The sequence below is a fragment of the Carassius carassius genome, chromosome 4 (genome assembly GCF_963082965.1).
Source record: "Carassius carassius chromosome 4, fCarCar2.1, whole genome shotgun sequence".
Classification (NCBI taxonomy): domain Eukaryota; kingdom Metazoa; phylum Chordata; class Actinopteri; order Cypriniformes; family Cyprinidae; genus Carassius; species Carassius carassius.
This window is the reverse complement of record NC_081758.1, coordinates 2,607,736-2,620,461: the sequence shown is the minus strand read 5'-3', so window position 1 is coordinate 2,620,461 and position 12,726 is coordinate 2,607,736. Positions and strand designations below refer to the sequence as shown.

At 39.0% G+C, this 12,726-nt stretch overlaps 1 protein-coding gene across 2 annotated transcripts; it reads left to right on the top strand.

The window, feature by feature from the left end:
* Nucleotides 1-3,527: 3,527 nt before the first annotated feature.
* Nucleotides 3,528-6,786, top strand: LOC132129183 (G-protein coupled receptor 54-like). Of its 2 annotated transcripts, XM_059540690.1 has the most exons (6): nt 3,528-3,582; nt 3,722-3,799; nt 3,881-4,005; nt 4,354-4,489; nt 4,991-5,229; nt 6,286-6,786. In XM_059540690.1, the coding sequence occupies exons 2-6, from the start codon at nt 3,772-3,774 to the stop codon at nt 6,640-6,642; spliced, it is 885 nt and encodes a 294-aa protein (XP_059396673.1). In that variant the 5' UTR covers nt 3,528-3,582; nt 3,722-3,771; the 3' UTR covers nt 6,643-6,786. The 2 variants fall into 2 exon arrangements, with proteins under 2 accessions (XP_059396673.1, XP_059396664.1); XM_059540681.1 differs by having other exon boundaries at nt 3,534-3,799.
* Nucleotides 6,787-12,726: the final 5,940 nt, after the last annotated feature.

The following is a 12,726-nucleotide window of genomic DNA, read 5'->3' as shown; positions in this document are numbered from 1 at the left end:
AATATATATTTTAAAAAACCTTCACAGTATGAATACTGTATAATTTTGTCAAAAGTGATGTTCTTAGTCTCTTCTTGTTCGATTAACATTAATGACAGACTGCAGCAGGTGTATTAGACTGCTGTCACTTTAAGACTTAAATTACGTTTTTGACACGTGTGATAAGTTTTCCAACCATTTACATGCACTTAAGGCATAACTCTTTACATCAATATCCTTTTTTTTAATTTATTAATTTTATACAACAGTTCAACAAAAATTCCTATTACTAATGTAAAGGGAAGGAAGGAGGTCATGACAGATACCTCCAGCTTGCTTGAGCATGTTGCGTGTTTACACAGCTCTAATGCTGTGGTGGGTTACTATAAAATGAAAATGTCCCAGAAGCCACGCATGGGACGTGACACAAAACCCTGTGGGACGTGTAGTCCCGAGTCTGAATGACGTCGTTGAATTATAATTTTTCTTCTTTGAAATCCACCAATAAAAAAAAAGTTCCTGAGGCATATTTGCGCAAAGTCAGCATCTTGAATGGCTGTTTCATAAGCACATGGTTCAGATGCCTTGGCCCACCATTTTTCTTGGGAACAGGGAAGTAGCAACTGTAAAAGCCTGACCAAATCCGCCCAGGCAGAGGTGTGCAGCAACCAACTCTTCCCGAGGGGGTACTTTTTATAACCTCTTGCTCCAGCGCCATCAACAGAGGCGAAGACAGCAGAATTTGAGGAGTGGACACGCTTTGAGTAGGGGCATGCCATTGTAAACTTACTCATTTTCTAGATTGAAGTTTTGAGGTATCTTTTGAAGAATGACAAACGGTTTTATGGAGTGTGTAAAAACCGACAATCCAACCAATACACCAGCAACATGGTGGAGTAACAACATCCTCATATGAGGATATATGAGGAGAAAAAGAGTCAGAACTTCTGGAGACGGGCCAATCTCGACTTTCTTCACCTAGAGCTGCTAAATACGATCTGGTTCAGGCTGAGAAGGAGAATCAGAGTGAAACTAGATCATGCTGAGGATTCACCGATGGTATGACAGTGTTGGGGGTAATGCATTACAAGTACCATGAGTTACATAATCAATCAGATTACTTTTTTCAGGTAACTAGTAAAGTAACGCATTATTTTTTACCTTTTCAAGTAAGTAACACAAGTTACTTTGTTTTCCCATCCATTGACTGACAGTTCTCCTGTCTCCATGTTAAGAGCCATCAGGAGTATCTTTATTTGACCCTCTAACTTTAGCACTCACTATTCTAATTCTATTCTTAAAAAAAATCTAACTACCTTTCTAATATTTTTGTATTCTATTTTCTTTTCATTTATTATGCAATTATGTGTGTGTGTGTGTGTGTGTGTGTGTGTATATATATATATATATATATATATATATATATATATATATATATATATATATATATATATATATAAATTAAATTTAAAAATTATAAAATTATTATTTTAAAATTAATTTGGGATTTTCCTTAGTTGTCAGTTATAATCATAAAAATTAAAATAAACATTTGAAATATATCAGTCTGTGTAATGAATGAATATAATATACAAGTTTCACTTTTTGAATGGAATTAGTGAAATCAACTTTTTGATGATATTATGTGTATATATATATAAATATATTTATATATTTTTTTTCTCTTTTTTTATTATAATTAAAATCCCATGCTACGTGTACTGTGTTAACCTAACTGAGACTTGTTATAGCGCTTGTATATCATTGCTCTTTTTGTTGTTTTTGATTGCTTCCATTGTCCTCATCTGTAAGTCACTTTGGATAAAAGCTAAATGAATAAATGTAAAATCTATAATAAACCTGTATGTGTATTTATAATGCTCTGTTCCCTTAAGTTTCATAGTACATTACCCTAACAAACAGTAGCAACCCTTGTACTGTCATCTGCCATCTCTCATACTTTAGAAGGAATGCAGTAAATGAACAGATCTGAGAAATGTAAAACTATATCAGACTCTGTTAATGTGCTCTGCTTGATGCTCAGCTATTCCCACCACCTTGTTGCTGATTTTTACAACATTTTCAGTGTGACACCATGAACAAACGTCAAAATCATGTCATTAAAAAAGGTCAAAAGTTCTAACTGGGAATGATTCCTATAACAGATCTCCAGCTGCAACCAGTAATGTATTGTCATGATGGTGATTGGATTAGAAGCCTGTTTTTGCTCATTTCAGACAGACTGTGGAGTCTGTTAGTAGTGAGGATTTGCAGAGACTGTTTCTGCAGGTGACATCCAGTTACTGGAGATATTCAAGGATGTCTTTATTTACTGCTCTCAATTTTTATATATATATATATATATATATATATATATGAAAGTGAAAGTAATATCAAATCATGGTTTGTAACAATTTTTAAGTACATCTTTTTTGTATCCACCATGTGTTTTCCTTTTGTGCTTGCCGTCTTATGAAGGAGTACCTATGTTCATCAATCACATTTCTGATGGTATCTTTTTTTTTTTTTTTCAAGTAAAGATCCTTGTACATCCAAAACAATTAACTTAATAATTTGCATTTTGTCTTGTACTATTGGCAGTTTTTTAATTGTTCACAAACCACATGACTCTTTTTTTTATTTTATTATCTAAAAGACCTTTTATAGCAGTTTCACACCTAAATGTCATTTAGCTCCTCCCTTTGAGCCGTACTAAATGCAGTCAATGCATGAGTGACCCCTCCACTGCAGTGAAGAAGAGTCATGGACCGCTCGAAAACACTCACTTTCCCTTAGGATTGAACAAGGTAAGCTAATATTGCTTGTTATTGCATATATACAGATGTGTCTTCAAAATGAAGGCAATACCACAAAGAGTGTTGTGTTTAAGATATTGTAGACTTTTCCATAATTAATACTTTGAGTGTTCAGTGTGGCTGATACACTTCAGAAATTGTTACACTTTATTTTAAAGTGCCATTACAGTGTAATTACACGGAGTAATATTGATAAACTACATGCACTTACTATAGGATTAGGGATTTGTTTAGGGTTTGCTACTTGTAATTATGCATCATTTACTGTTATTAGAATAAAATAAAAAAGTGTAACCAAAATGTCTTCTAAATAAGATCGGTTTCATTTAAATATATCTAATAAATATCTTTCACATTTATTCTTTAAAAATCCATGAAACAAGATAAATTGACTTTATTAAGATATTGAGTCGTTTTGATAAAGCGATTAAAAACATTTTAGATATCATTAATAACAGGGTTTCTGCAGTGTAACAGGTTAAAAATAGTAAATCATATTTTTGAGTACTCATGATGATATGGGGTTGTAAAAAGACTGTAAAAGGTGCATTTGGTCTCTTGTTCAGAATAATGACATGGCGAGAGTTATCATTTCAGTGCATGTTAACTATAAAAACCATGTGGCTAGTAAGAACAAAAAGCTGTGAGATGTATACTTATAATATGTTTTGCAAATAATGAAGATTAGCATATTTATTGAGAAAGTTGAATATGTTTTTTGTTTTGTATTTCAGGTTATTACTAGACCCATGCAAGTCTAATGGCAGAAAGCAACAGGACCACTGAGGTTGCCGAACGTATCTTGTGCAATAATGAAGCAAATATTTATGATTGCAATCAATCTGATCCCATGGGATTTCAAAGCCCGGTCCCGCTGACAGACGCCTGGCTAGTGCCGGTGTTTTTCATCCTTATATTGTTTGTAGGCTTGGTGGGTAACTCATTGGTCATCTATGTAGTCGTCAAAAACCAGCAGATGAAAACTGTTACAAACTTCTACATAGGTATCAAAGATTCTTTGTTTCCCAGAATACCGCATTTACTACTTGATATTGTTTTAGTGAACAATCTTTGTTTCTCTTCAGTTAATCTTGCCAGCACAGATATCCTTTTCCTGGTTTGCTGTGTTCCTTTCACTGCCACTTTATACACTCTTCCTAGCTGGATATTTGGGGACTTCATGTGTCGCCTGATCAATTACCTGCAACAGGTGAGCGCATTTTTACACTGTAATGCATGACTGAGCCCCAGTGAACAGAACAAGGTCTGTAAAGACATGGTTGAACACCTTTGGGATGAAGTGGAAGAGAGACAGACCAACATCAGTTCAACTTCACAAATGCTCTAACGGATGAATGGGAAACAATTCCCACAGAAACCCTCCAAAATGTTGTAGAAGCTGTTTATACTAGATGCAATGGCCAGGTGTCCAAATACATTCTGAAAAAGTACTACAAATGCATTTAAACAGCTATAGGCTACACTCTGCTGGAAGTGGTTATGTGGATATGGTTATGTAGTTGTGTTTTTTAAGCAGTGTCTTTGAATGAATTCCCAGGTAACTGCACAAGCGACCTGCATCACTTTGTCTGCGATGAGTGTTGATCGTTTTTACGTGACTGTCTACCCTCTCCAGTCCCTCCGTCATCGAACACCACAGATGGCTCTGTCTGTATGCACCACTATATGGATATGTATGAAAATCATTCCACTCAGTTTAAGTAGAATCATCATTTCAATGCTTTTGACAGCTATTCATCATGTCATAGTTATACACTTTTAAAAACAAAGGTGCCAATAGTGGGGTTTTCAGTGCCATAGGAAAGCCATTTTTGGTTCCCAAAAGAACCATACTGTTAACAGTTCTTAAAAGAACCTTATTTTTTCTTAGTGTGAAGAACATCTGAATAATCTAAATAACCTTTTTCCATCTTTTGTGGAATGGAAAGGTTCAATAGATGTTAAATGTTCTTCACTGAAGCAAGATTCCAAAATGGAACCTTTTTTAAGACTGTATGCATCTTTGCATTTAGCTTTCTCTTTGCTGCTAAAGTGACTAGCAGTAATTTATTACTGTAATATATTGGGCTCACAATTATTTTTATACCGCATCCATTTGAGTTATTTTGGTTTGGATTGTTTTTATATTCCAACTTTTTATTGGAAATAAATGATTTTGTGATCTTTTGACACAGGTTCTTTGCTGCTTTCAGTGCCGATAGCATTGTATCAGCACACAGAGTCTTCGTTCTGGTTCGGTCCACAGACGTACTGCACCGAGGCCTTTCCATCTCTCATTCATAAGAGGGCTTACATTCTTTACTCCTTCTTGGCTGTTTACCTGCTTCCTCTGATCACCATCTGCATGTGTTACACCTTCATGCTGAAGCGCATGGCTCAAGCCACGGTCGAGCCTGTAAATGGCTGTAACCAGGTAAAGGTGTTACTGCTTAATGGAGGCCAACTTATCAATGTAAATACATTATGTATTTAGAATTAAACTTTTAGCTGGTCGACAAGTTTAGACAAGCCAACCAGCTTAGGCTGGTTTTAGCTGTTTGTTTGTTTGTTTGTTTTCAGCAGGGTATTTTTTAGATTTTTTTTTTTTTTTATATGACAACATTTGAATTCTGAGAGTTTGTTCCATACCTGTCTGTCAGTGTCATCTTTGCTCCGCGATGTATCTTTCACTGCGTGAAAACATGATGTGTGCCGTGAGAACACCATGGCTTGTCAGATGTAGCAACAGTAACTAAGGGGGGGCGGGTCTATTAAAAGGTTCCATGGAGGTTAAAGGTTCTTCATGGAACCATTGATGCTAATAAAGAATACTGATGAATGACAAAGCCAACAGTTTGCGGAGAGATTAAATATTTTTATCAGTAATAATAATTGGCTAAATAATTACTTAAGTTATATTAAACTAATTTAATTCTAAACTGGTGGGTCATGACCAAAGAAATGGTTATTTATGGCTTGGGTTCTATTAGTGTTATGCAGCTGGAAAAAGAAAATGCAGTAATGCAAAATAAAAAACTGACATTTGTAGCCGTCATCGCAGAAACAAAAGGTATTCTATATAATTTACTAACGTCACCGGATGTGTCCAGTCCAATTAAGCGTTATGATATTTTTGTCAAACTTATGCTGCAAAATAAGACGAAATATCGACAACCGTAAAGTTTTAATAATCGATGTACGAGAATAGGTCAACATTACAGCTACAGTGATAATGACGCAGAACAATGTTGTCGTTGGAATTTCAGAACTGAATTGACAATTGTTGATTAACACTTTGAAGGTCTTTTAGAATTCATTCAAATTTGAGCTTGAGCATTTCAAGTGGTAAATGACACAACTACATGTTAATATAGTTATTAATCTTAGAAAATTATCATTTTACTTTTTCGGCCATGTTAATAATGTAGCAGTTTGTTATGGACAACCACAGTAAAGCCTGTTTTTTCTAAGAGTGCTCTTTGTTTTCTAGCTGCAGACGCCAGCAGAACGTGTTGAAGCAGTGCGGACCAGAGTAACCAGAATGGTGGTTGTAATGGTGCTGCTGTTTCTGCTCTGCTGGGGTCCAATCCAGATACTGATTCTCTTACAAGCATTCTGTTCTGAAGATGTGAGTCACAGCTATACACTCTACAAACTGAAGATCTGGGCTCACTGCATGTCCTACTCCAATTCCTCCATAAACCCCGTCATCTACGCCTTCATGGGAGCCAACTTCAGAAAGGCCTTCAGAAGTGTGTTCCCTTTGATCTTCAAAAGGGGCGCAAGAACAGCCCAGCCTCTCCCCACCTATAACAGAGAGATGAACTTTCTTTCATCCGGACCCTAAAGGCATTTTGGACTGGCTTTGCTTAAATATTAAATGCAACTAGCTGAACATTAAAGTGTTTTTTGACCCACTTAAGAAGGACTTAACTGTATCTTTATGTGTAATTTCAATAAAAATGTCTACGTCTATGAAACAAGGTTAAAGTGTTCTCACTGATAAGCATTTATGGTCAACTATTTCAATGTCATTTCTGTGAAACTTATGTCATGTTAAAGCTATGATGACTTTCACCTTGATATTTTATATAACCGACTGGCTGAGGCCAGCCTAAAAAGATGCTCAGCACAGTTGACGGGCCACTGCTGCGCATCGTCATGAAAGCTTATCTTTTTCACATGTTTTTAAGCCTTACCGCTTGTCGATTTAAACATTAAAGCATCCAAAAACAAGATGCGGAAAAGCTGAACAGAGCTGGTTACTCGCGCTGTGTTCGGTGCGCGAGAGAGAGAGCCACGTACCATGGACGCAGAACCTGATTTTACCAACTGAGACAAGTTCCTGGGACATTGAAGGTGTCTGAATAAATGTAGGTTTGATTGTATATTTCATTTTTACATTGAAGACTACCCAGTGCTATTTTACATCTAATTATTTGGTTTCTGTACCTTGACACCTACAAACTTGAAAAAAACTTAAACATTGTGTAAATTGCACAAATAAATAAAAATAAACGAACATAGAAATTAAACAATTTCAAACAGGAGCCACTGGTACAACCTTCACCGGGGCCCCGCTGACCCCAGCTACGGCCTGCTCAAGCCTGTTTCACACATACTCCGTCTGCAGTGCGTATGCAGTCCGTGTGCGTTACGTATGTGGTGCAGCACGGACTCGATGTGCTTTCACACAGGACACGTCCGCTACTCGGTACGTAAACGATCGCTGCACTGCTGCAGACGCAACGCTCCTGGAACGCAACTGGAATCCGTTAACATGGATGCGTTAAAAAAATATGCAACGCATACGCACTGCAGACAGAGTATGTGTGAAACAGGCGTGAGGTTGTTTGCACCTTGTGCAATGTGGAATTAGTTTACATCCTTCTCAAGCACTTTGTGATGCATTTTGGAAACAGGAGATGAGCCCCTTTTCTAATGCACCACCTAGCTTGATAAACCCCTTCTCAAAGACTTACTCTTTGTAAATTTTATTTGGGTAACACACATATTCTGAATGCCTTCATCAGACTTTGAATGATCCATTTTAATCTAGATTAATTTCAAGATCAGAGTGAGATTAACCTAGATTTAAGAAAAATTAATCTATGCCCACCACTAATATATATATATATATATATATATGTATATGAAAAAGAACTTTAGAAACAGTAGAACACTTTAAGAACAAACTACAGTTAACATATACATGTACTAGAGTCAATGCATCAAGATAAGTGTAGAGTAAGTTAAGGTTTAATATACTTTAAATCTTTTGATTTGACAGCATTACAAAGTGCACATTCAATACAATAAAGCACATTTCTTTTTTTTTACATTATGAATGCACTGATAAAGAGCAGCGTATAAATATCAAATGCAGTTTAGAGTTTAAAAAGCAGGACAGACAGATCTGTAATGTTGGCTTAAAGGCACAAACATCTTTTCAAAAACCCAACCCAAGAGCGAGGTTTTCAAGGTAAATCCAGCAAAATCTGAATTGAGTAATCAGACTCCAAAGATTAAGTACTTGTAATTACATTAAATTACATTTTAAAATACTCTGAATCAGACTTCAGTTACTTTTTTTATTGATTACGTGATTACATATTATTCACACAACAGCAAAATAATTAGTATTTTATTAATTCTGCATAATTCCTATTTTTCATCTTCTGAAATATCCTACCGCTTATACATTTAGAAAGAAATCAGTTTTGTGGACATATACACAAAAAACTAATTACAAAACTGAGATATAAGTTTTTTACAAGTACATTTTACATTTTCATGATTTAATTCATTATTAGCTTTTTTTTAAAACTCAGAAAACCCCAGTTTGAGAAACATTGACGTAATGTTATATTTAATGTTCTTCATGTTGTTAATGACAACAAATGGAATATATTTTCTTTCTCTTTCTATTTTTATATCATGTGAGAGAGAAACAAGGGGCTTGATTCCACTTTAGGAAATTAAATTTTAACATTGATATCTTTGTGTTAACTGCCATTTAATTCGTATCTGAGTGAGCATTTCTGTATTATATTTGATGTCTTTGTCTAGATACATTGTTGTTCTTGATAATAAAGTGTTTGTGATATACAATAAAACTCCACAAGATGGCAGAAGATTTCTTGGTAGGACACATTTACACATTGAAATCCTGTGGCCTCCAAAAATATTTTTACACTTATAAATAAAAGAATAGTTCAGCCAAAAATGTAAATTAGCTGAAAATTTACTCACCCTCATGCTATGTTTTTCACAGGAGAAAGCATGATATGGATTCAAGTTAAAACTTCTTGATGATGGAGACATTTTTTATTTATTTATTTTACAAAACAAGCAGCTTTTCACTTCACAAGTCATGAACTGGTGAACAGGAGTGGTGTGGATTATTGTGATGTTTTTATCAGCTGTTTGGGCTCTCATTCTGACGGCACCCATTCACTGCAGAGCATCCATTGATGAGCAAGTGATGTGAAGATACATTCTTTCCAAAACTGAAAAAGAAACAAACTCATCTACATTTTGGATGGCCTGAAGGTTAGGATATTTTCAGCTAATTTTCATTTTTGGGTGAATTATTCAAAACTATTGGCTTTCATTTTAAGGATAAATTGCACACTTTAAGCAAAACAATTGACAAAAAGATGGTTATCTTTTTAAATGTTAAAATATTATAAATATTCTGTATGTTTAAAATGAAGATGCACAATATCGTTGATGGACACTATATGGTTGTTTAATATTAGTGTAACATGTTCATAATTAATGTGATTCCCTACACCTTTGGTTTTTCTTCTAGGACGTCTGAAGATGAGATGTCTTGGTTACTTATGTAACCCTCATTCCCTGATGGAGGGAACGGAGACGTTATGACGAAAGACAGTTTAAGAGAAATAGCCAATGAAAATTGGCTAATGGATTTTGCATACCTGAACCACTCCCAGTGCCTACGGGTATATTAGACGACAGCGTTCATCCACTTATTATGTTTTACACTGAGGAGCCGAGAACATATCCAGGCAACAGCAAGTAGTTCAAGGTTGTGGCATGGGCACATAACGTATTCATTCACTTCATCAGGGAATGAGGATTACGTATGTAACCGAGACGTTCCCTATCTGTCAGTCACTACGATGTCTATGTCGACTACTATGTCGAATGACATTTGGGGTCCATGGAAAATGCCACAACCTGAACACCGTCACAACCCTGTGGTGCTGCAATTGTTGACAAGCCAGGGTGTGCCACAAAAGCTACACTTAGATCGTAACTCTCCCAATGCCCCAGTGCAAATTCACTGACCTTGGCATTCAAGTGGAACAAAAACGTTTTTTTGGAAAGGATTTCAACCTTCAGTGAAAGATTGCTTCAAATCTTTCAGCCTGGCAGAACAATGGGAAAGCGAACGTCTGCCAGAAGAGACTGACAGAGGGGGACAAGATTTTACCAAGAGGGAAACCTTACCATGGAAGAAGACACATATGAGAAGGCCAGAACAATGGCTGACTGGAACTCCAGGCATGTTAACACCAGTACTGGGCCTGGCGTCAGACTGCTCCTCCAAGTCTGTGACCGCAGAGTGTTCTGGAGGATGCTCGACTCTGCTGTGAGAAGAAAGGTGCTCGCATCTCCGTGTGAGGGGGAATGGCGCAGCAAGCATGACAATGAGCCAGTCCTTCCCACCACTTACCTGTTACCCAACAAACAGGAAGAAACCGGCTCTACAATAAAGGTTGTAAAACCTCGCAAAGGTGTTAGGTGTTGCCCAGCCCTCGGCTTGACAGATGTCTGCCAGAGAGGCATCCGTGTGCCAGTGCCCAGGAGGAAGAAACTCTGAGTGGAGTGGGCTCTCACCCCCATGGGGCACGGTTCGCCTTGGGCTTGGTACGCCAAGGCGATGGCATCATGTGGGCCAACCTCTGCTTGGAGACAGCGTTCCCTTTCTGCTGAACTCCAAAGCAGACAAAGAGTCTGAAGATCTGGGTGCAGTGCACGTATTTGTGTAGCGCTCTTACTGGACACAGCAACGCCAAGGCTGGATCTGCTTCCCCTCTTCCACCACCTGGTCTCAGAAGGAAGTGGTGGGAACCTTGGGCATGTACCCAGGCCGGGGTCTCAGGACAATGTGAGAGTAGGCCGGCCTGAACACAAGGCACTCTTCACTTACCGAAAATGCTTGGAGGTCCCCGACCCTCTTGATGGAAGTGAGCGTGATCAGGAGCACTGGACTTAAGAGACAGGAACTTTAGTTCAACTGAATTAAGCAGCTCAAATGGACCCATCTGGAGTCCAGCCAGAACAACAGAAAGATCCCAGGAGGGTATTGGGGTGTCCTAGGAGGTTTCAACCTTCTGGCACTCCTCAGGAACCTAACGATCAGGTCATGACTTCCAAGAGACCATCTCTCCACTGCATCATGATGTGCTGTGATTGCAGCAACATACATTTTCTAGGTGGAGGGTGACAGCCTACTCTCCAACCTTTATTGCAGGAAAGAAAGCACAATTCTGACCGAGCATCTCCAGACTCCACTTCAAACCATGGGCCTGCCTCGTAGAGGAACCTCTAGCCTGAGTGATGAGGTCTACCACCGCTGGCGGTAGGTTACTTAGGTCTGCCACATCCCAGCCAGAGGCCACACATGGAGATTCCAGAGATGCCAAAGGTGCCCAGCCCCTGAGAAAGGAGGTCCCTCATCAGAGGAATGCACCAGGGAGGGGCTGACACGAGATGCATGAGTTCTGTAAACCAGGTCTGGGTGGGCCAGTAGGGTGCAACTAACAGGACCTGTTCCTCGTCCTCCCTGACCTTGCACAGTGTCTGTGCAAGCAGGCTCACTGGGGGAAATACATAATTGCGTAGAGCCTGTAGCCAGCTATGTGCCTGTCCATCGGAGCCCAGGGGGTCCTGGGTCAGGGAATAGTACAACTAGCAGTGGGAGGACTCATGGGAAGCTAACACTTCCACCTGAGTTTCCCCAAATCGACTTCAGATCAGCTGGATCGTCTGGGGATGGAGTCCCCATTCTCCTCCTGAGAGTGCTTCAGCCACACAATTGAGCTCCCCCGGGAATGTGCACAGCGCTCATCGACTTAAGCCACGTCTTACTCCAGAAAAGGAGATGGCGGGCCAGTTAAGAAATGTGACCTGATCATAGACCACCCTGTCGGTTGATGTATGAAACAGCCAACACGTGCATGTCCAGCAGCAGTGGTCGAAACTGCCTTAAGGTTGGCTGAATAGGCAGCAACACATCGATGTGATGATGACACTATGTGTACCGTGGCGCCATGCCCATCTGGAGACTCGGTAGTGTAACCAGTGCTGAAATGGTCTCATATGAAGCAATCCAAGTGGTGTGACTGTGGCTGCAGATGCCAAATGCCCCAGGACCCTCTGAAATTATTTCAGTGGAAATACTGTCCTGCCTCTGAAGGAACTCAGTTCAGCACCGACTGGGCACGTTCGTTGGTGAGACAGCTGTCATACTCACTGAGTCTAACTCCATACCAAGATACAAGATTCTCTGCACAGGGAAGAGCTTGCTCTTCTCTCGGTTGACCTGAAGCCCCAACTGACTGCACAACTCCTCTCTTGAACGGGCCATGATGAGCCAGTCATCAGTAGTTAAGGTTCCTGATGCTCACTTCACATTGTGGGGCAAGGGTGCTCTCCGTAACCTTTGTGAAGACACGGGAGGACAGGGAGAGCCCAAAGGGGAGAACCTTGTACTGCCATGCTCAACCCTCGATTGCAAACCGCAAGAACAGTCTGTGACTATAGGATCAAGACATGAAAGTACACATCCTTCAGGTCGATCACTGCAAACAATCCTGGGCTTGAACACATTTGATAATACGTTTCTGCGTTAACATCTTGAACGGGAGCGTGTGAATGGTCCGATTCAAGACACAGA